The sequence below is a fragment of the Lepisma saccharinum genome, chromosome 5 (genome assembly GCF_977018435.1).
Source record: "Lepisma saccharinum chromosome 5, izLepSacc3.1, whole genome shotgun sequence".
In the NCBI taxonomy this organism is placed as follows: domain Eukaryota; kingdom Metazoa; phylum Arthropoda; class Insecta; order Zygentoma; family Lepismatidae; genus Lepisma; species Lepisma saccharinum.
This window is the reverse complement of record NC_139233.1, coordinates 69,180,654-69,206,052: the sequence shown is the minus strand read 5'-3', so window position 1 is coordinate 69,206,052 and position 25,399 is coordinate 69,180,654. Positions and strand designations below refer to the sequence as shown.

Here is a 25,399-nt window from a genome sequence, read left to right as displayed (position 1 = left end):
TTCGAATCTGTAACACATTATGGGAAATAAGGAACAACAGTAAGTACTCGTTAATGTAAGAAATAGACATTGTTTTCGTTAGAAATTCATTATTTCACTTCAAGAAATGTTCCGCAATACAGAATAGTACGTTAGCAATGTAAAAAATTGCGAAATAAATCATTGATAGGTGTCTCCGGTATAGTAAAGTAGTACCATTTCTTCAAATTTACAGGAGAAACTACTAACTGAAATCAGTTTCTGTAGCATTGTCGAAGTTCTTCGAGTTATTTTCTTTCGTGGGAACTGAAAACTTCACCATAGAATGCTGTAGAACAAGAAATAATCACTTTTTATGTAAGGAACTTGCATTTTCTGTAAAGCGACAACATTATGCCATTGTTTCCATTATCTACCTGCAGATGGCGCGAGCGTCGAAAGTCACGCGGTGTCACCAGTGTTTCCAAACGTGCTATTTTTTTACGAGATTTTTTCTTTTTTTTTAACTATGCTTACTTAACCTAACCCAACCTAACCTTCCCAGAAATGATCCATGAGGCTATCGTGAATGGTTTTTTGGGCTATCCGTCAATGGTTCGTAAGTTGACACTATTTTATGGAGAAAGACATAACTTCACCTTAAAGAATCTTCCACAATGCAGAATAGGTAAGTATGAATGCTAAAATTAACGAAATGGTACTACTTGACTATACCGGAGACACCTATCAATGATTTATTTTGCAATTTTTTACATTGCTAACGTACTATTCTTCATTGCGGAACATTTATTTAGGTGAAATAATGAATTTCTAACGAAAATAATGTCTATTTCGTACATTAACGAGTACTTACTAGTGTTCCTTATTTCCCACAAACCATCCAAAATGATTTGCGTACGTACTTTCTCCTGTAAATTTGAAGAAATCCGTCTCCGGTATAGTAAAGTGTTACCGAAAACAACGCTACAGAAAATGATTTGCGTACGTACTTTCTCCTGTAAATTTGAAGAAATCCGTCTCCGGTATAGTAAAGTGTTACCCCAAAAGGACCATAAATTGACCTTTCTCCAAAAAATTAAGGGTACTACTTTACTATACCGGAGACACCTATCAATGATTTATTTCGCAATTTTTTACAATGCTAACGTACTATTCTTCATTGCGGAACATTTATTTAGGTGAAATAATGAATTTCTAACGAAAATAATGTCTATTTCGTACATTAACGAGTACTTACTGGTGTTCCTTATTTCGCACAAGCCATCCACGTGTAGCCCCAAAAACCATGACATTAGCCCAAAAATTCACGATAGCCACACGACCATCACGGGGACGAGGTATGCCTACTAGGTTAGGTCTGTTAGGTTAGGTTCCATTAGCACTCCTTTCTTTCAATTTAGCATATACGGACAATACGAGAGCGTATTGTGCTCTCGTGCAGAAAGCAAATGGCGCAGCAGCAATAGCACGTCGGAAATAGATTTTCGTAGAAAACCACATACATTCGCATTAAAATGGATCAAAACTACATTCCCGAACATCAACAACGCTACAGAAAATGATTTGCGTAAGTACTTTCTCCTGTAAATTTGAAGAAATCCGTCTCCGGTATAGTAAAGTGTTACCTAATAAATTACATAGGTAATTGGGGTAAATGCTGCCTGATGTAGTTTAATGTGGCCACTAATTTTTTGCAAACAGTAAATTTGTTTTTACACTTACAGTTTGTAGTAATTAAAAGTTTAGTATCCCCAAAATGTCTGAAATTCCTTTATTTTCTTGTTTTTCACATTGGTACTTACGTATTCTGCATTCCTAAGGATTCTTGAAGGTGCCATTTCGTTTTGTTTTTTTCATGCAAATAATTCACACATATCGAGTAATTCTTGGTTCTTAGTTTTTGCTTGCGTTACATGCAATATGGCGGAGAAATCTTGACTAGCGTTGTCCATGATCAGTGGTTATGCAGTGTTGCAACCTTCTTCATTGAAAAATACGTACTTTCGTGTTGCTGATTTTGTATTTTTTTTCCAGGTTTGAAAACCCTACGAACCATTCATAAATAGCCCCACGAACCATGCACGGCAAGGTTAGGCAAACAGTTAAAATTGTCATCTTCAAAATTGTCCCTTTGTTGGAAAACAATTGTGTGGTTGGAAACACTGACCGGGGGTTACATCATCGAACGCACGCAACATTTGATTCACGTAGTGGAAGGACATAGAGGCAACCGCTTTCGTGCATTAAAAATACATGATTTACCGGCGAAATAAATTAAGCAATGTGAAAAAACACTTCCACGACATTTCTAAATTGTACGGAAAGTCAGTTCGGTAAGTACTTTCTCCTGTAAAATTGAAGAAATACGTTTCGGATATACTGAAATTTTACCTTTATTGCTATGTCAAACGGCAAACTACATGGTGTCCCCTTCAAAGTAATCCCCCTCCATTCTAACACACTTTTACATCCTTATCTGCCACGCCTCTATGCACTGCTGGTAGGATTCTTCTGGAATGTTCAGCAAAACGGGTCCCCTTGATAATCCCCTTCAGCTTGGAGAATAAAAAAAAAAAGTCACAGGGGGCAAGATCAGGGGAATGGGGAGGTTGTTCCATGACGAATGTTTCTCTTGGCCAGGAACTGCCAGATGCTGAGGGTGTTGTGGCTTGCTGTGTTGTCCTGATGCAGCAGCCACGATTTATCCTGCCACAACTTCCGTCTCTTCTAGAAACACTTAGCAAAGCAAACATTGCAGGATATCTTTGTGGACGATGCCTCTCACATCGAAAAATCAGCATGACTTTCACTTTTGGCTTGGACTGCCTTGCTTTCTTTGACCTCGGCAATGACTGAGACTTCCACTGACAGCTCTGGCGCTTGGATTCTGGGTCGTATTCAAAAATTCATGTCTCATCACCAGTGATGACTCTACTTCCATTTGAGGACGTGCGATGATGTCCTTACACACCTGCATGCGGGCGCTCCCTCTGATCAGAATTCAGCAGCCGTGGCACCATTTTTGGGTAGATTTTAAACATGCCCAAATTTTTGGTGGTAATCTTCCAAACACTGTCATTTTGCATGTCCAGCTGCATGGCGGTCATTCAAACAGTCAGCCGATGATCTGCACACAACACCTGCCTTACCCATTCGACGTTATCGCCAATCCTGCTTGTTGAAGCTCCTGGAGTCATCTTCCACTTCCTCGTGCCCTCTTTGAACCTCTTGTGCCACTCAAAAACACATGTGTGTGTTATCTCCAGTAACAATTTCAACTAGTCAAAACTGATTTCTTCATTTTTACGCAAGAAACTACTTACACGAATCACTTTCTGTAGCATTGTTGAAGTTTCCAAATGTATTTTCTGTTATAGTTTCATATTTTTTAGCTATAATTCATGTTTTTATCTATAAAAATATCGCAATTGCCATTGCTTCCATGTACTTTCTCTACCTCAACCAGATATTCCGTGCGTTTGATGACGTAACCCCTGTCACTGTTTCCAACCACCCAGTCTTTTTGCAAACAGATTACGTGACCCCAAATTTTATCTATGCTTGCCTAATCTAATCTAACCTTACCGTGAATGGTTCGTGGGGCTATCCGTGAATGGTTTATGGGGCTACCCATGCATGGTTCTACGTATTAGCATAATTTAAAACCCGGAAGTAGGTATTTTTCGTTTACAAGGTTGGAAACACTACATACCAACTCCAAATCGACAAAACACAAGCACGACATGCGATGATCCAGAACGCTCGTGCCATAGTGTGTGTCACGCAAGCAAAAAATGGTACAACAATAATTACTTGTAACGTGAATTGAAGTTATCTTCGTGAGAAATTCATAATTACACCTTATAGAATGTTCCGCAATGCACAATAAGTAAGTAGCAATGTTAAAAAGGACAAAATAAATGAGTTATAGGTGTTTTGATTTGATGAAACTAGTAATTTATCTCCATACACTTGCTGAAGGATTTGAAGTGCTTTTGACGGGGTTTTCCCTAACCGGATTAGAAATTTCAGGTTGATTGCTCCTTGTTCATGTGAGACTGTCCTATTCTCAAACTGTCATGTTCAAAGTTAATATTATTTATGTTATTGATGTTGTTTTTAACTTATGCATGTTTATTTTATATATATTGTTATATCATCTTATCACGCTGTATAAAATACAAGAAATGAAATTGATGTAACCATAGCAACGAGAAATAATAAGTACTAAAAATGGTGATGGAAGTTGTGAGATTTTCTGCGCCTGTATTGTATTTATTTTAATTATAACGGGTATCGTTAATTACGCAATTTTATTTGCATTGTTAACTGTTCTGCAAGTTTAAGCGCAGCGACGGTTATCAAAAGTGGCGACCCAGAAGCCAGGATTGTTCAAAAAGTGTGCAGTCTTCTGACAGTGGTAAGAATGTCTGTTGTAATGCAACAGAATTTTTGTCATATGCTGAATTAAGACTTACGTTACAATCTTCAGTGTGCTTGTATAACGTAACTTCTTAAGAGGAAATGATGCCTCTCGCTCGAGTGCGACCTTCTCCCGAGTTTTCCCCGTTTACTTCTGAAAGAAGTAATCAATTCCACTCCTTCTCCGTAACTATTGGACTTACGACCTTCAAATTTTTATGGGACACGTTTCAAATGTTTATTTCATAATCTATTCATTCAAATTTGCATTATCACAAATGGTTTGATACTTGGTTTTATTTACATTAAATTTGGCAACGTTCTTTCCAAATGCCATAAACAAGCGAAGTCAACCTCGACCCTTTACACGGGACGGGGTCTTTTCCGGTGGTTGGAGTTTTTTTTCTCTTTTCGGCAGGACCGCGAGGGAAGGGAGGGAGGGGTGCTAATGGCCCGCCTGCTTTTGGCCACGGAATGTTTGAACCTCCCTTGAACCTCCTTTCAGTGTGTTTTACGAAGCAACGGGAGTTTGTGTTATTTGTAACAAGTGCCAAACCTACGTATGTTAAGTGGAAATCGCCTCATATTAATAAATTATGACATTTTATATCGGACGTTTGCACATCGTTAGCACATGAAAGCACACTATTTATTTTAATAAGCACACAAATATTAATCAAGATATTAATGAGTTTATTGTGGCGATTCTGGCTTGATATAAGATAAAATCGCTACAAATCAAAAAAAATATTTTTGAGCAACTAAATTGTAATATTATTTAGGCATTCGTTGCGACACGAAAGCACAGTATTTATTTTAATTAGCACACAAATATTAATAAACATATTAATGAGTTTATTGTGGCTTGATATCATGATAAAATCGCCACAAATAAAAAAAAAATATTTTTGAGCAACCAAATTGTACTATCTTTTAGGCATTCGTTAGCACACGAAAGCACACTGTTTATTTGAATAAGCACACAAATATTAATCAAGATATTTGTGCGTTTATTGTGGCGATTCTGGCTTGATATGAAGATCAAATCCGCCACAAATAAAAAAAATAATTTTTGAGCAACTAAATTGTACTGTCTTTTAGGCATTCGTTAGCACACAAAAGCACAATATTTATTTTAATAAACACACAAATATTAATCAAGATAGTAATGAGTTTATTGTGTCTTGATATCAAGATAATATCGCCACAAATAAAAAAAAAAATTTTGAGCCACTAAATTGTACTATCTTTTAGGCATTCGTTAGCACACTATTTATTTTAATAAATACACTAATATTCATCAAGATTTTAATGAGTTTATTGTGGCGATTCTGGCTTGATATCAAGATAAAATCGCCACAAATCAAAAAATTATTTTTGAGCAACTAAATTGTACTATCTTTTAGGCATTCGTTAGCACACGAAGCACACTATTTATTTTAATACGCACGCAAATATTAATCAAGATATTTGTGCGTTTATTGTGGCGATTCTGGCTTGATATCAAGATAAAATCGCCACAAATAAAATAAAAAAAATTTGAGCAACTAAATTGTACTATCTTTTAGGCATTCGTTAGCACACGAAAGCACACTATTTATTTTAATAAACACACAAATACTAATCAAGATAGTAATGGGTTTATTGTGGCTTGATATCGAGATAAGATCGGCACAAATCAAGAAAATTATTTTTGAGCAACCAAATTGTACTATCCTTTAGGCATTCGTTAGCACACGAAAGCACACTATTTATTTTAATAAGCACACAAATATTAATCAAGATATTAATGAGTTTATTGTGGCGATTCTGGGTTGATATCAAGATAGAATCTCCACAAATCAAAAAATATTTTTGAGCAACTAAATTGTACTAGAGCTTAGGCATTCGTTAGCACACGAAAGCACACTATTTATTTTAATACGTACGCAAATATTAATGAAGATATTAATGAGTTTATTGTGGCGATTCTAGCTTCATATCAAGATAAAATTGCCACATATCAAAAAAATATTTTTGAGCAACTAAATTGTACTTTCTTTTAGGCATTTCCTTCGTAGGAAGTGTAGGTACGAATTATGTGCCTTTGATAATATATATATATATATATATATATATATATATTTGTATGTACATTCTTCGTTTGATAAGATAGTCTCTGTTATTCAGTGGTTTTTCAGGTACTCAAAGGGTAAAGTTTTGAGATCACTGATAAGGCACGCTATATGAACGTTTGAATTAAGTTGCAATTGAAATGCAACATGAAACTTGTGGAACGGTTAGGATAATGTGTTGTGTGTTTCTTCCATAACTTTAATTGATTCCCACTGCGTTATATTTTTACCAATTTGTCCCATGAATGACTATAGCTCTTGTCCTGTCTTACGGCGGGCATCTCTACATACTGGCAAAGGAAGTGGGGATCGGGGAAGAGACCAATCCAGCGCGGTAAGAAACTAAGCAGCCTGTAGAACGAGGTGCGCGTAGTAGTTCCTCCCGCCAGGCCATAATTATCGGTGCCACCGCTGTTGTCTCGTTCGTTTGCTGCGTATTCCCCGCTCCCCACTTCCCTTGCCAGCATGTAGAGCACCCTCCGTAAGAGTAGACAAGAACTCTAGCTTGTCAAGCAGCAAACAACTATTCGTCTTTCACTCCTCGGTGGAAAATGGGCACACAGTTCACTCCGCTTTATTCGCTTTTATTTCTTTCTTCTCTCATTCCTGAACCATGTCAAAAACCCCTACCCCCCGTTCCTTGTTCCCTACCAAATTGTTGAAAGCCCCCTTACCCCATTTCCTTGCTATTCCATTGTGCGACAGTCGATATAATTTCTTCTCTATGTCCATTATGTGTCACTATTTGATTTTCTACTGATGTGTCCATCCTTCTTCCCGAATCTCACACCCAATCCACTAGATATATTTTTTTTTCTATTTTTTAATATTATTTCTAATCCCCAAATGTGTACGTCTTCCTCCTTTGTTTGCAGCACTTGCTTCTTAACGCAGTGATAGCCTACCGTGTCGCTGTAGCTCATTTTTCTTGGACTGTGTGTGTGTGTGTGTGTGTGTGTGTGTGTAAAGCCGGCTTTTTGAATGGACGGTTTCTATCCGATAAAAATCCGGCTTGAAATTTTGGATTTTTACCAATTGTGGCTAACCCATTTCACTTGCAGTGTTAGAAGAGTTTAGAGGTTCGTAATGTCATATTTTGCAATTAGCTAAATAATTTAACAAGGTGTAGCAACCAAGAGACACATACTGACCATTTCTTCTACAGGGTGTCCAAAAAGTCAATCAACCAATCAGAGTATATTGGAAGCTAACAAAGAGAAGAAGAAGAAAAAAGAAAGTGCTCAATTGGATAAAATCGTTGAAAAATAATTTGAAGTTCCAACAAGGATATACCAACTTCATTGCACACTTACTGCATAAATGCTTTTCCCACATTGTCTAAAATATGAATTGTATATTCTACCTACTGTTTATTAAATGTTATTGCCTTTCATTGTTTTGTATTGTGTATAGTACGCAAGATCTATTAGTATGTTAACATCACATTGTTATAAGTTTGTATTTACTTCAAATTAGCATGGTTCTATGTATTTTCTTATCCTTACGTTGGCTTCCACTTATGCTTTCTACTCTGTATACAATACCTCTGGCCATATGCACCTTTTGATTTATGTGACACTCTTGTGTATATACAGTATGGTGTGGACGTATGTGATATAGACTAAATGTGTTTTATATGTGTGTTTATATTTTTGATTTGAATTAATTGTTAAATGATAAGTAAGTGTAGTTACTTTGTACCCCAGGTAACTGGGAAAGCAGCCAGAAACTGCATCTTTCGTTCACAAGCCCGGTAAATGCTGAGTGACAGTTACCACATGGTATAGAAATAGTAACTCTGAATGACTCTTCTTCTAGTGTGTAAGTAACTAATCGAACTATTTGTACTACAGTTCCAACATCCTGTAACTCGCCAAACGTTGAGAGACATCGCCCCAATGGCGATATTTTTTGTAGTTCATAAAATTGTCTTTGGTTTCCTGTCATTGTCCACTACCAGTTCCCTGTTTATATTTTAATGTCGTTCCCGTATAATCATATTCATTATTTTACGAGTGTTCTTCAGCCAGTGTTACCGACCCGATAACCTGAGAACACTAATTTGAATGGTAATTATGTGACAAAAGAAAAAAAATATCGCAATATCTCATCACATGATTACATGAAGAAGTTGTAAACATCTAATTCATTTCTATTTCGACTGTTTTACGTAGATTTCTTACATTTTGGTTTAATTTCGACAATGGAGCTAAATGATACAAAATCTTAGCCAAAAATCTAATTTTATCTACTGTAAGTCGAACATTTTCTGGCGAGGATCCCTAGCTCCCTCCCCCCTTTCCTCCTCATTTATAAGTGCATGCCCCTGAAGACGAAAACATGAAATATCCGCAATGTTGGAGGGAAAAAAATAACTGTGGTGTCCTACGCTAACCTTCCTGGCACGAAGGATGGCATCAATGTATGCTGGAAACATGGGCTGGATATCGTCTATAGGTTTGTGTTTGACTTGAGGATAAGAAAATACTTTATCCGGTAATCAATTAGACACAGTTTTGACACAAAAAGCTATTTTCTGGGTCATATTATGACTTCGACTGGACTAACTATTTCTGCATATTTGTTTTACACATTATTTGAAAACGAAAACAATATTTCTGGGTGTTGGTTTGGGTACATCAAGATTCTGACCTAGATATGCGTCTCAAAACGGTTGTTACTTCGAATTCGAATCCTAGGTAAACAATGGATGTGTGATTGTCCCATCATCTATTCCATCGCTTCATCATCCTCATCGTCGCGATTAAACTAAGAGTTATAAAAGCAACGAAAATAATAAAAATACAGTCAGTTTATATGAATTATAGGACTGTGTTTTCCATAAAGACCTCGTATGATTTCCTTCAATTTACTTTATCTTGAAACTTTTTCCCATCAAAGTTGATCTAGCGGTGAGCTGAATATAAGTGTAATAAACTTAAATATATTGCTCTTTATGTCATTAGATTAAGAAAGACGAGATGGAGGAATAAAAATATGAAACTGGGAGGAAGAGCCTCCATTATGGTACCGTCTTAGAATTTATCCAGAGTGATTAAGTACAAACTGATACACGTACCTATATTTTCTACATTTAATGGACAACTTCAGTAGCCAAATGATTTGAGTTATCGACTCAAAATGTCACCGCCGAAGATTCCAGGTTCGAACTTCGCCCTGGGTAATGTACACGTTTTCTTGAAAATTCTATTAATGTTTGAATTAGTAAGATTTCCGGACAGATTTCATTAGTGTATATCCCACGACATATATTGATCGCTGATCATATAAATTAGAAACTATCTGTTGAAAATATAAATTACAAATTTGCGCTGTCTGGATGTCGTTCAATTTGTCTTTCGAACATGGATTCGTATAAATTGTACGCAATTTAGGCTTTTAAAATCTCATTTCACAGTGGATGTGTTTTATGTGAAAGCAATTCTGTGAAGACTGAACTAAATATAATCTAAAAACTAATTTCTGACATAAGCACAGAAATAAGCATATATTTCTAATGGCGGCTTCTATCGTGAGTACAATTTTAATTAAAATTATTGATTTGATTTGCTTTCTTTTACTTCGCTTTTTGTGCCACTTTTGTCTAATTTGCGAGGATGGAGATGAGGAATGAATGGACACTCACAATTTGTTTGTGAGTCACAAACATCCATGCCCACTCCGGAATTCGAGCCCAGGACCCCTGTCGTGCTAAGCACTCCGCCACTGGGGCCTGTAGTTTTAATTAAAAGCAACACAATTAAAATCAATCAATTTTATACGGAATAATATTATATATTTTTGATCAGAAAGGGGTTTGTCAATAATAATGAACAGAAATTAATTTAATGATGATGGCCTGAGGAACTTATATGCTATAATATTGCATTGGTCCAGTGATTGGTAACTAATTTAAATTTGTCAGTTTTGATGATTATACCATACTTTCCAATTGTTAGTATGAACTATAAAAAAATTGAAAGGTATTTACGAATAAATTTGTTGGGACTGGGCGCGGTCTCGAAAAGGTTGAGAACCACTGGGATAGAGTAACCATACCATCTGCTCTGTGCTCCTATGGTCACAAGCAAGTGGAGAATAGAAGCTGCTGCGAATTTTGTCACGCTGCCCCTGCCGAGGCTATTTATTCTGGAGGAGGCAGTTCACCCCCCCCCTCCCCTCCCATCCGGCGAAACACTAGAAACCACTGCCCGCTCGGTTCCCTCGATTCTCGAAACCTGTTTTGTTTACCCTCGCTGAAAATGAGGAAGAAAACGGACTCGGAAAGTGAGAAGTCGACCATTTAGCGAGGCAATTGTACGCTGTTGCCAAACTCAATATAATTAAAATCAAGTATGAAATCATTAGTGCTACAGAGAATTTGAGTGAATAGATTATGAAATAAACCTTTGAAAAGTGTCCCATAAAAATATGAAGGTCGTAAGTCCAATAGTTACGGAGAAGGAGTGGAATTGATTACTTCTTTTAAAATAAACGGGGAAAACTGGTCTTTCTAGGAAAGGGAGGGGGAGACGGTCGCGCTCGGACGAGAGGCATCACTTCCTCTTAAGTGAATCGTCATATGTGTGAAGATCACAATGGCTGATAAGTTAAAACAAAGTAAATCTAAATCGTCGCGTAAAGAAACAAACATTCAAGCTAATACAATGACTACTTACTTTGATGCTGGTAATCCCGTGGTCGCTTCCAGTAATGCGAATACTACAGAACATGATGTTTGTTCTACAAAACCCGACAAATTATCTTGTTGTAATGATCCTGACAATGATTTGAGGTATGTTCAGTGTACACAGTGCTCGTCATGGCATCATATATCTTGTCTCAAACTTACAGTCACTCACTGGACAATTTATTCGACTACACTAGAAAATTATTATTGTAAAGGTTGCAAACCAGATTATGATCCTTTTAGTTTGCCAGCTTATCTAGAAACTCTTAACCCGAATTTTGGTGATTTGTTAAGTACTGTTAAGAGTATTCAATTGCTAATGGTTGCTTCTAATGAAGACCTCAAGACGAAACTAGAACAGTCTAATGCTGAAATGAAATCGCAGTTAGAACAGTCTAATGCTGAAATGAAATCGCAGTTAGAACGGTCTAATGCTGAAATGAAATTGCAGTTAGAACAGTCTAATGAAGAACTAAAAACCCGAATGGATCTTGCTAACCAAGATATGAAATTACAGTTACAGCAATCTAATCAAGAATTTTCAGAGTTTAATGAGAATATTAAGTCTCAGTTTGAACAATTGGAATTGGATATTTATAGTAACCTAACTTCAAAATTTGAATTTGTTCATCAAGAAATTAATACTGTTAATCAAAGATTAGACAACTTGACTTCCGATGTTAAAACACAACTTGATTCAATAGCTTCTGAATGTGTCAAGAAAAATAAACATTTGGGAAGTATTTTAAATAGCAATATTTCTCAAATCCGAACAGAACAAGACGTTCAAGGACAACAAATTTTAATAAGTAAAGATTTGATTAGTGAATACGATAAATCTATTACAGTATGTTCATCCAAAATAACTGATATTAATAATAGATTATTATCGTTGGAAGTTGCTGGTAAGGAAAATGTACATTTTGGAACGTATCTTATTGATTGTAATAACAGGTTTCAACATATAGAATCTCGTATTGATGTTTTGCAAACTAATTATGCATATTTTCAACGCAACACAAAAGGAAATTTGAAACCTGCCCTTGCACAAAATAGTTCTCAAACTAAGACATCACGTGAAAGGGCTAGAAATGCAGTTGACTCGGGGGTGACTAATTCATCTACTTATTCATCTGATGAATCTTTAACAACCCATGTGAAAACAACGTTCCATGAACCGCATGTTCGAAATCGTGTTCGCTGGAAGCGAAACAAAAGATTTATTCCAACCTGCAATGAGGAACATTATCGAAATAATATGTCACCTAATAGTGTACAGTTTAAGGATACAAGTAATTATGCGATTAACAATATGCAGACAACTTCTAGATTGAATTCTACCATTACAAATATTGATAAACGTTCCAATGTTCAACAATGTTGTTCTGCTGATGGTGAAAATAGTTACATAAATCAAATGTTTACATACTCGCTAGAACCTAACCTCCCTGCCGTTCATTATAGTAATGTCCCTGGTGAAACGTGTGGGTTTCGTCATATTTCTTCCTTGCAGAATGAAGCTTGTAGACCATGGTTTCAAGGTGAAAGGCGTAATGCAAATTTAATGACTGGAACAAGTTGTCCAAATGCTGAAATTGGTGTTAATGAGTCAAATACAAATAACAATTACTGTGATAATTCACAAAGTCAGTTTGATCGTTGTATTTCTCCAACGTCTTTACCTGTAATTACTGTTGGGGATAGAGGAAACAGATATGTAAAGATAAATGAACTGTCTCATTTACCCAAATTTTCTGGGAAAATAGAAGACCAATCGGCTCGAGAATATCTAGAACATCTTAATTCTATGCTTGATCTTATGCGCATTTCAATTAACAAAAGGCTACAGAGTATTCAGCAGTGTTTCACCAACAGAGCTGCGTACTGGTATAGAACTCACAAACGTATGTTTTCTTCATATGATCATTTTCAAAGGGAATTCATGAAACAATTTGCAAGTCCGGAAATACTAGTCTCAGTTATCAGTATTAAGGAACAGGAAGTATGATCCTACAGTACATGGTGATTTAGAAAGCTTTGCGTTGAAAACATATTCAAATTATTGCAATTTAGTTGAGAACCCAAACGAATTGGATGTTATTCAATTAGTTATTAGCCAGTTACCAAATAATATAGCTAATAACATAACTTGTCACGAGATACGTTCTATGGACCAGTTAACAACTATGTTAAGGAAATTAGATGTTGTCCGAACTAGTAGAAGAGGAATTATTTTCCTACCGGAAGAAACCGATAATAGTAGTAAGGTTAAACCCAACAAGAATCCTGACAGTATGAAATCAAAATTTAGTATCAAGCAAATTAATGTTAAACACATCAAAAACACTTGCTCATCTTCTACTCAGACTTCGTCGATGGATGCTCAAGTACCTTTTACTAATGAATTTAGCAATGCTAATTCAAGATATGGACAGTTTAGAGGTAGCAATGATAGTTTTAGAGGACGTAGAAATAATCGTGGCTATTCAGGATTTACATATAATAACGGAAATAATTTTAGATTCCAAAGAAATAATGCATACTCTGGTATTTCCGGTGACATTACAAATAGGAATTATAATCAGGATGCTATAACTTCTCAGTTACCTAACAGTAGTCAGAATGGAAGGATTTTCTACAATAGGCAAGCACAGTATACAAGTGAGCCTGCTCTTGCTCCTACTTACAGTCAACCTGTTAATGTGACTTCATTACAACCACAAGATGCATCTACAACTTCTGGAATATCAAATTCTCCTTCTGGAAATGTATCAAGGACCTTTACACAACAATCTGGTATTGGAACATCTTACCAATCAACAACAAATTTAAATTAAAGGAGCGGATGGAAGTGCCTCGTTCACTCTGCTTTCTTTCAGAGAGGCCAAATTTGAACAAACAAAATTCATTTCAAACACAGGAAATTATGAATGTACGTGATGATAAAGACTTAATATCGGAACCACTACAAGTGAATTTTTTATTGGAATGGTTTGAAGAAGAACCTGAATGGACTGTTAGTGATTAGGATATTCCGGTTCCATTAACTGAAGTTCCAGTTATTCATGGAATTATTTGTCAAATACCTGTAGTTTGTATTATAGATTCTGGAAGTCAGGCAAATGTTCTAAATTTTGACGTTTGGTGTAAACTATCGTCTTATATTGGCAACATTAAACTGGATAACGTGGAAGATGTAAAACTCACCGGTTTCGCTGGATCCAAGAAGTGTAAAGTTGTTGGCAGTAAAATTATTAATCTGCAGATAAAGAACGAATACTTTTCTATGGAATTTTTTGTTCTTAAAGAGTTGAATGCCGATGTCATTTTAGGAGTTCCATTTTTGAGGAAATATAAAGCTGTAATTGATTTTAAAGAAGGGAATGTAAGTTTGCTAAATGATAAAGGAAAGGAAATTTCCTCTGTTTTAACTTGGCAATGTTCTTCTACAGAAGATTTGAAGTATTGTACAAAGTCTAACTTTTGTTCCGAAGATACATTAAATGATAATGAAAGTTATTCATGTAGATTGTTACGTGATGCGTCAACTTTGAATGATGATGTAGAATATATGCCAGCTAAGAAATCCATTTATGAGTCTGTTTTTAGAAATGATAATTTAGACAATTTGCAGAAAGCTGATTTATTCAAACTTCTGTCGTATTATCACGTACAATTTTCAGATAAACCTAGAAAAGCAATTGTTGAACCTTACAAGATTCAATTAGATACTGTAACACCTATTACAAGCACACCTTATCCCATACCAATATCAAGGAGACCTTTAGAAGAAGAGCTTTCCAAGTGGGAGAAATGGGGAATTATTTACCAAGATTCTTCACCATATCTTAACCCTCTACATATAGTGCCAAAGCAAGGAGGTCTTTGGAGACCTGTGATCGATTTTAGGAAACTTAATCAACATGTTATCTCTCCACAAGTGAGAGTAGAAGCAATTAACGAAATGTTACAGAGGTTCCTAGGATGTGTTTACTTTTCTTCAATTGATTTATCATGCGGTTATTTTCAAATACCGTTGACTGAAGATTCATATCCTTACACAGCTTTTTCTTATAGAGGCAGACAATATCTTTTCCGCTATCTTCCGTTTGGGATTCGATCAGCAGTCTCAGTGTTCCAGGACAGGATGAATAAAATATTCTCCACCGATTGCAGAAATTTTGTTGTTTGTTATTTGGATGATATTCTAATTTTCAGCAAAGATTGGTCTCAACATATGCAACATTTAGAACTAGTTTTACAAAAGATAAAGGGTGTCAATATGTCTATTAAATTTTCCAAATGTAAGTTTGCTTACAAAGAAATCTGCTTCCTTGGACACATAGTGTCCGGTGATAAAATTATGGTTGATCCTGCAAAGAATTCAGCAATTATTAATTTTCCAATTCCAACAAACTAACGCTCCTTGAGAAGGTTCTTAGGATTAGCTAATTGGAGGCGAAAGTTTATTGAAGGATTTGCTGAAATGGCACAGCCTTTGTATGATCTGTTGAAAAAGGAATCAAAATGGCAATGGAATGATGTTCATGCTTCAGTTTTTGAAAACCTCCGCAAGTCACTGATATCTCCAAAGGCTTTGTATCAACCAGATTTCACGAAGCCTTTCAATATCAACACAGACGGTTCGAAGAAAGGAATAGGAGCTGTTCTATGGCAAGACTCAACTGAAAATTCTGAAGAAGGACCACGTATAATTCAATATGTTAGCAGATCTCTTAAAGGCAATGAGTTATCATACAATACTCACGAGATTGAATGCTTAGCGATATTATTTGCTTTTGAAAAATTCTACATTTACATAGCTGGAACTAAGGTGAAATTGTTTACCGATCACCAACCTTTATCTTGGCTAGAATCTACTAAAACTTTGAATCCACGATTAAATCGTTGGAGTTTGAAATTACAAATGTTTGATTATAATGTATATCACGTGCCGGGAAAATCTAATGAAGCTGCAGATGCTTTAAGCAGATATCCTGATTTAGTACAGGTTTTCCAACTCTATCGGAACTATATGTAAATAACATAAGTCTTGATTTTCTTGACGAAGATAGTGTAACATTTTGGCAAGAAAGTCAAAATTCGGATTCTTATTGCAGTGCCATTGTACAAAAGTTACAAAATGGGAATTTGTCGAAGAATATAAAAAGGCAATATTCGATTCAAGATAATATATTATTCCTGAAACATTTGAAAGAAGACAAGTGGAAACTTGTAGTACCTATTATTGTTGTACCCAAAATTCTTCATAAATTACATGACTTACAAGGTCATTTTGGATACTATAAATTATTTAATAAGTGCAGAAGTTTATATTATTGGCCTAAAATGAAAGTTAGTATCAAGCAGTATTTGAACGACTGTCTAACATGCGCAAAAACTAAACAAGCTCACACAAAAATTAGTAAGGATGAATTGCATGTATATTCTACTACTCCACATGATATGTTATCAATAGATCTTGTTGGACCGTTACCCAAATCACAAGGATATAGGTACATATTAACAATAGTTGACACGATGTCAAAATTTTTAATGGCTTATCCATTAAGGAAGGCAACGTCACGTGAAATAATTAACAAATTCAAGCTCCAGTATTTTTACCACTATCCAGCATGTAAGGTAATATTACCAGATAACGGTTCCCAATTTAAATCACAAGAGTGGAAGTTATATATGGATGACTGTAACATAAAACATATCACCACGTCAGTGTATTCGCCTTTCGCAAATCCTGTGGAAAGGTACAACAAAGAGTTAATACGATTGTTACGATTATATACTTCGCAAAATCATCAGGACTGGGTAAAATATTTGAATCATGTAACAGGACTTCTTAATAATTCCGTTTCGGAAATAACAAGTTTCACACCTAGTGAACTTTTTCTTCATCACGAATTAAAGGATTCAATTACCAGTCAAATTAACTGGCCAGATGATTTAAAGTTTGTGCCCTGGAAACATAAGTATTTTATCGCCAAAGCACGTATTAAGGAAAGATATAAGCCCAAAACTATTGAGTGTGATGCTAATAAATTGAAGATTGTCCCAGGTGATATTGTTTTAGTGAAAAATCATGAACATAGTAGTGCAATTAACAAGAAAATTCATAAGTTTATGGAATTATGGCTTGGACCCTATATAGTTGATGCTGTGAAAAACAATTATACAATTTTGATGTCTATGGACGGAAATAAGATAACAACAAGGCAGAACTTGTCAAATATCAAGAAATTTAATTGTTCTGATGAGAAAAAGGAAGAATTGCTTAAACTAATGTAATTGTTATGAAGTAATGCATAAGTAACTGTAAATTCGAACACTAAGATGACATTTTCAGAACTTTAGTAAAAATTGTAAATTTGTGAATTGGTTCATTATGTCAAGTGAACTTTCTCATTATCCTGACGAGTGTATATTAAAAGCAGGACTCAAATCTTATATATTATGTAAAAAAAAAAAAATGTTCATTTTATTTTTTTTTTTCAGGAGAAGGGGAGAGATTGAGACTGTCCTATTCTCAAACTGTCATGTTCAAAGTTAATATTATTTATGTTATTGATGTTGTTTTTAACTTATGCATGTTTATTTTATATATATTGTTATATCATCTTATCACACTGTATAAAATACAAGAAATGAAATTGATGTAACCATAGCAACGAGAAATAATAAGTACTAAAAATGGTGATGGAAGTTGTGAGATTTTCTGCGCCTGTATTGTATTTATTTCAATTATAACGGTTATCGTTAATTACACAATTTTATTTGCATTGATAACTGTTCTGCAAGTTTAAGCGCAGCGACGGTTATCACATGGTTCGTTCCTCAGTTCTCACAGCTGAACGACCTGCAAAGACAAAGGTGTAAACAAAAGCATGTTTAAAGAATCTAATGGTTGCAGAAAGCTGAGATTACAGTCATATACTACCAAGAAATCATACTACTTGATTACATAATATGCTTATCCCTATTTAGACAGTCCAGTTACTGTTCAGACAAACCTCATACACTTTGACAGAGACATAGACATGCATGTCATCATTTGGAAAATGCATTTTTTTAGAAACCCCTTTCGGCTATTCTAACGAGGAAGATATAAAATATAAGATGAAAAGGCATACAAGCCATAAAAAAAGGAAGAAGTTTGGTCATAAAATGATTAACTTCTGTTGCCTTTTTCCCCATATATTCATTATCATTATCAATCTAAAATGATGCTGATATCTCACAATTAAAATTTTCCCTAGTACAAATTGCTTCATTATATGAACGGGCAAATGATCAAAAATGCATTATTTTAACTCTGGAGCCACACCATAGGCGCCGACTCCATGGGGCTTGGGGGGGGGGGGGCTCGAGCCCCCCCAATGTTAATGATGTGGGGGCAGAGCCCCCCCAATAATTTTGCTTAAGAGGATCTAATGTATGATTTTGCTTCTCTTGTAAAGTTTACTCTGAATTGTGCCACATGATCTTAACTTTAAATACACATTTGAAATGTTCTACACCATCAACTTTGGGGGGCTGAGACCGCCAAACCATCAACTTTGGGGGGCTATGACCGGAGACAGCAAAACACATGACTTATTACTATATACTAAGAATATAATTATCATATATTAATCAGAGACATAATAAATTTAGCCAACGACTTCTTCAAGACTGTTTGGGAATCCCCTAAAGGAATTCAAATATTTAGGAATATTATTGATGTGAATGAGAAGGCTGGCCATACTGGACTGCGACCACTTTGCCCTCGTCGGTGGACGTTGAGAGCCTTCAGTATGCAACAGATCTTAAGGAACTATGAAAACCTTCTCAATTTTTTTGAGAAATTTTCTGAAGAAGATTCTACTGACGCAGCATCAAAATGTGCTGGATACCTGGAGACAATGCTTCACTTCAAGACATTTTTATTTCTCTCCCTCTACTGCCATGTGATGGGTCCAATAGAAGAGGTACACTGTAAGATTCAGTTTCCACACATTGATGCTACAGAAGTGGGATGAAAACTAAAATACTTGACTGACATCTTTCAAGAAAAGCGAATGGGTTTTGAGCAGTTCTGGCAGAGGTCAAACCCAGCCTCGTTGATGAGCCAGAATTGCCCCGGCAACGTCACGTCCCTAAGAGACTTGAAAAACCTAATGCTGCCAAACCTCACAAGTTCTACACTCCAAAATAGTATTATAAATCAATATACACTGACGTGTGTGACACAGCAAAATCATGTGTTAAACAAGGACATGAATCTACAGGACTACAAAAAGTAACAGCCATAGAGAAAGAATGCATCTCAGCTGTGAACAGTTGCACAACAAACTTTCAGCAAATGCGAGAATTCTTTCGCCAAGATTTGGATGCCGACAGGCTCTCCTTACACATGTCCATGCTTGGTGATATCGCAAAACAGAAGAAAGTGGTTCTAACTACCATGCGTGACATAAGGAAGTTTCTATTGGAAGACAGTACCCTCCAGGAGTTTCTGCCTGAAGTTGCCAAATTCATGATGGTCCTCCGCACTGTGCCAGTGTCGACAGCAACAGCCGAAAGGTCATTCAGTGCTATTCGCCGACTGAAAACATATTTGAGATCTACAATGGGACAGAAGAGACTAAGCAGCTTAGCGGTACTCCACATACATCAAACTGTGCTTGATAATTTGGACCTGAGACCGCTCGTTAATGAGTTCATAAAAAAATAACCCAGTGCGTAATTTTTAAATCATGTTCTTATGTTTTTGTTGTGTATGTCACTTTATATCTTAGTGTACATGCTATATTTTTTTATTATTGCAAAATTAAATTTAAAAAGTTAAATATTGTAGCAGGAACAAAAAAGTAAAACTTATTTTCCTGCTATTTGTGTAAATATTCGTTATTTTATGGGTACATCAACACTAAGGTTATTTGAAACCCATCACATGTCTGTTGCGGACATTAAAACACACCCATGTTCTCGCCGGAACTCGAACCCGAGACCTCTGGATCAAAGCGAGTTGAGTCGACCACCCAACACGTTCGGCTACCGAGGCCAGCATAAAACTGTTAGGTTGGTCTCTTAATGTAAATACATACTTTTCAATAAAAATGTTAATTGTTATCTAAAAAAACAAATGAGCAGACACAAAAGACATAAAGCGACTTTGAAACATTTTCTAAACGTTTTTCATGTTACATTTCATTTGCATGAGGAATATAATAGCTGCTTAAAAACTGCTATAAGAACATGTAATTTTTATTTTTAAAAAAGGGAGGGAGTGAGTCATTCATTTATTTCAGTGATCAGAGCCCCCCCCAATAATTTTTACAAGTCGGCGCCCCTGAGCCACACTAATTGAAATATTCGCAGAATGCATCTGCTTACTGTATCATACCACCACTTACGCAAGAATGTATGTAGATCTTCTATGATTATCGACATACTAATCTTTTAATTCAAGTAGTAGTAATAATGATTATATTGATATAATTAAATGCAGCTTTATACGTGCTTTGTTGTGTATCTTCAAAAGATTTCAAGAAATAATATGCAATTGGTTTTCTCTATTTCAGGATTTGGAAGAATGCATGGTCCGCGCCGTGTGATAACATTTTGTATCCTAACTGCTGTCCTTCCTACAATTTTGCTTGTCATACCACTTTATCTCCGACATAGTGTTTTTGCAGATGTTACTTACCCATTGTCGGAGTCTGATGTGGTTGAAATCAGTGATGGTATATCATCTATATTTTGTCAGGTAGGTGTTTTTTTTTTGTTACTTTGACAGTTTTATTGTTATTTGTAAGTATTATTTTAGTAAGAAGAAATGTTTTCTCAAGAGATAGCCTCTTTGGTTACACTAAATTTCTGTTGACCATGTTTCCTGATTATTTCTGATATGTGTTTGTACATTACCTAATAATTAAACAAATTTTTACTAACATACAGTATTAATTGGGCATATCGAGTGCCTGTTACTTATACTTATTATTGAAAAACACTGGACAATGGATAGTGTCCAATAAAGAACCATTTTGACAATCATTGAGAGAAGTTACATATGTAACAGTATTTACTGCAGGTGGTTTAGGTTTAACCTGTAGCGGAGGGAGCCTTGCGCACCTGGACACCCTCTGCAGGCAGAACCTTTTCAAGCACACAATTTTCAAACTTGCGGCGAAGCACAAAAAAAAATTGTTGTAGAGAGATCAAATCGGTTTTGTTTTCTTCCTTGAAGACAGGGCTATACATTGTGCCTCCCAATAATGAGTGTTAAAGGGAGAAGAAGAAGAAAAAATTGAAATTAAATAAAAAAAAAGTGTCACCCAGAATAGACCAAAATGAATGGAACAAATGTAGTATGTTGCAGTGGTACATTCCTACAACCATACAAAGTTTTGATGAAAATAAACTGACACTTCTTGGTTAAGAAAATAATAGCAATGTGTAATTGTGCCAGTGTTGCCAGCGTACAGAACAATTTCTGGAATTTCGCTTCTAGTGTACGCCCAATGGATGCTGAATGGACCTTATTTGTAGGGAAGCACAACAAAGGAACAGTCTTTAAGGATATGCAATACCTGTGCCCCAACTTTGAAAAAATCTGAAATTTTTCATAATTTTTTAATATTTCGGACTTTGGGCCTCTGCTCCTGCATCCTCCCTGGACTCTTAATTGTCACATGTTGCTTAAGTGTTGCTTTTTACTCATTATTACATGTAAAGTGAAATATATCAGAAAAAAATGGTGGTTGAGGAGCTGTAGCCCTTTTTTTAAACTTTATCCCATAATAACAAAAGGGAAAACGCTGCTTGTTAATAATAGTAACAAGGGTTTGTTTTGTAACTTGAGTATGTAATACCTTTAGAGAAGGTGCGTATAATCTAGGCACGCTCTGAAGCCCAAACAAAAAGCAGGAAATAATTGATTAGCAAATGTGACTGATGCTTCACACTCAAATAATGACTAAGGGGCTAAGCGATAGTTTATAGGCTTCATTACTATAAACTATCTCCAGTCTTTTCATCGAGGATTCTTTCCCCAACCAAAGTGCACAGCCTGCTCAGCCCAATAGGATTGATCCGCGGCTTCCAACATGTGATGGTAGCGTTTAGCACACGTTCCCTGGAAGATTCCTGTCTTCTGTCTTCCCAGAGCTAAAATCTCACAGGGCTGCCAAGAACCATAATGCAAAACTCGCTAACCAGCATGGAAGTTTCCCACGAACGGGAAATTTTGAAACCAAACTATTATATAAAAGGGAGACATGTGGCAGGCAAATTGTCCTCTGGGCCAAGAACAACACTGTCCCATTGAACGCAGGCAGACTGGAGTGGCCGTTAACCCCTTCAACCAACCAGAGTAGATGCGTTACAATGGTGTTGAGGAATTTTTATTTTGAAGTTGGGGTGAACTTGGCTGATCGGCAACCTGGGACATACAGCTGTCTCTGGATAGCTACCTTGGAATTATCCAAAATAAAAGGGGTGAAAATTTGCATTACACATTAATTTTTAACAATTGTTTCAATAGGAATTTCAAGGAAGATAAACTTCTGTTCGAATTACCGAATAATTAGAGTCATCCAAGTTCGAGTTAAAAGAGTCCACTGTGTAATAATTTTATGTGACTTCACCCTAATTGCATTGGGAATTTGAATCCAGAACCCTCACAAAAGGGACTGAGTTATATATTGAATGTAGTGGAGTGAGAGATTTCAATGGTACTTTGAAAACATTTTAAATTGGAGCTCACTTTATCCCCTATGTTCAGTGAAGTGATGTAATCTTTTTGGAAGTAAGAAATTTTCTAGTCACCTTACAGAATAATACTAGCATGAGGAATGTGTAGTGTTAATAACATCCTTGTGACACTTCAGGAGACAAGGTTTGTAGAGAGAGGATTGTGGTTGTGCCATGACACATTTCCAGCCATTGATGAATGACTAACCCAGCGGTTCCTAACCAGAGCGTTGTGGCTGGCTTACAGGGACACCGTGAAAAGTTCCAATATTTTCACTGAAATTCAATCAATGATATGATTGTTCCAAATATGTGCTTATTTATTACTTTTTAAATATAAAATGTTTCTGAATTTAAAATATATGTTTATTTGTGTACTGTAAAAAGTTTGGGAACCACTGGACTAACCTGTTTCCTTCCTGCAACATCGTTGCTTTCATCTTTTCGGTAAGTTGGCACTGTGGTATTTTGTTTGTTCAAATAGTTTTGTGTTTGCATGATGATTTCAAGTCAGCCATTTGTTCCATTTCAGGGTCATGGCCTGAAGATGAACAACACGTTTAGTGCGTACCAGTTGCAGCACGAGCCAGCTTTCAGCAATACAAAAAAGCAAGTTCACTTGCGAAAGCAGATGACCTTACCCGATGATACTCTGGAGTATTGGGGATTTTACCTTCTCACAGGTTCTACAGTTACACTTTCAGTTTGCTCAAGGTTAGTTATCCCCCCCCCCCCCCCACTTTGACTGCCAGAATATTTATGTACTGGGGAGATGGGTTGTAGATCTAAAATCCAGTAAATTGTAATAGTAATGTGAGCTCCCACTTATCTGAATGGGTAGCACTCTCTCCTTTCCCTTTTCATCAATCCTGGGTTCAATCCCCAGCCTGAGCTCCCAAAATTTTGCTGTTGCTCCAGCATCGTGAGGACAAATGGGGAGCTAATTGAAAGCTACAAAAAGGTGGCGATGGGTCCAGATGCACAGACCTTGCATCACCCAATGAAAATTGCTTCACAGGTCCTCCCCTAAAGGGCTGTTGCACCACGAAGTTTAGTTTTTAGTAGTAGTAGATCAGTATCAACAGTTATTATTTTTTTATTATTATTAGGGAAAGAATTCGCCCCTGTGGCGGAGTGATTAGCACATCGTTCTAAGCTACCAGGGGTCTCAGGTTCGAATCCCTGCCTTGGCATGAATGTTTGTGAGTGTCCATTCATCAATTTCATCATCATTTGGCAAATTAGCCAAAAGTGGCACAAAATGCTAAGTGGAAGAAAGCAAATCAATCAATCTATTTGATATTCTACTTGGTGGAGTCGTATGGCTGATCCACACACTACATCTTAAAGTATGTTTTGCTTGCTCCAGTTCACAACTGTGCATGCAAGACATAGTGTGTGGACTGGAAGACTGTGTAAATTTTAGAACTGCACATGTGGAGATTGTTGTCCAAAGACTGAACCCAAGAGCATAGATATGTGCGCACACCTCAAAGGACTACGGAAGCAACTTTCTGTGTGTGTTTATGCTCCCCTCAGTCTTTTGTCCTCCTATTGCTCAATTTTCCTTCGACCCTAGTGCTGAAACACTAGTAACGGAGTTCGAAAATCTTGCTTTCTTTTTTCTTGATAAATTCGTTTTTGTACACCGATGACCAATCTTAGTGTTCACATGAGTTTTTAACGGACTTCATTGAACTCTACATACAAGAAATTTACGTGTTCGTAGCAAGTGAAATCAAAGAAATACAGTGACCTGAACAAGAAGAATCAGGCATATGAGTGCTTAATACAAAGAGTTTGATGCTGCAGCAAAGAGATATACATTAGTAAGGAAAATTCCATGAGGACTCTTTCACTTTGGCCGAAAAGATTTGGCCAAAGTGAATAAACCAATCAGCTTGTTCTTGCACTGGGGATGATGTTAATGTTAAGGTATTTTCATTTATTTGGATTTTTGACTGATCAAGAAACTACGAGAGTGAAACGTTCAAGCCTGTATTATTATACTATTAACTGTATTATTATATTTATTAATAATGACTTAATAATACTCAGCGGTGAACGATGAGACTCGGTGAAATACACAGACTCCTCTCAGATAGGCAAAGACAATATTCACAGCACAGAGAAATAAAACCACATTGCTGCAGTAGATAAACTAAAAAGTTTTATTCTTTATTTATGACAATTATAATGCGAATATACTTGAGACGAAGGTGAGGATTTCGCTTTGTCGATGAATTGACTCAACTAAAATGCATAAACTCAATGAGTGGCTATCGGCAAGCCTATGATCACATAGACCTAGCTTGCGCCCCGAACTACCACACCAAGAGATATGTAATAATAACTGAGCCAATATTTGCTTTTTAGCCTTTTAGTCCAAATTAATCATTAGGCTACCTTTATTTCTTAACGAATAATTGTTGCAGTATAGCATCAG

The 25,399-nt window shown here is 36.2% G+C and overlaps 1 protein-coding gene across 4 annotated transcripts in view; it reads left to right on the top strand.

Moving 5' to 3' along the window:
* The window catches only part of LOC145987864 (uncharacterized), a 92,801-nt gene that overhangs the window by 40,713 nt on the left and 26,689 nt on the right, over window positions 1-25,399 (top strand). For all 4 annotated transcript variants that reach the window (XM_083122624.1, XM_083122627.1, XM_083122625.1 and 1 more), the window contains exons 2-3: window positions 20,784-20,968; window positions 23,486-23,667. In XM_083122624.1, the coding sequence (XP_082978750.1) occupies window positions 20,784-20,968; window positions 23,486-23,667 (367 nt within the window). The remainder of the gene's footprint in view (window positions 1-20,783; window positions 20,969-23,485; window positions 23,668-25,399) is intronic.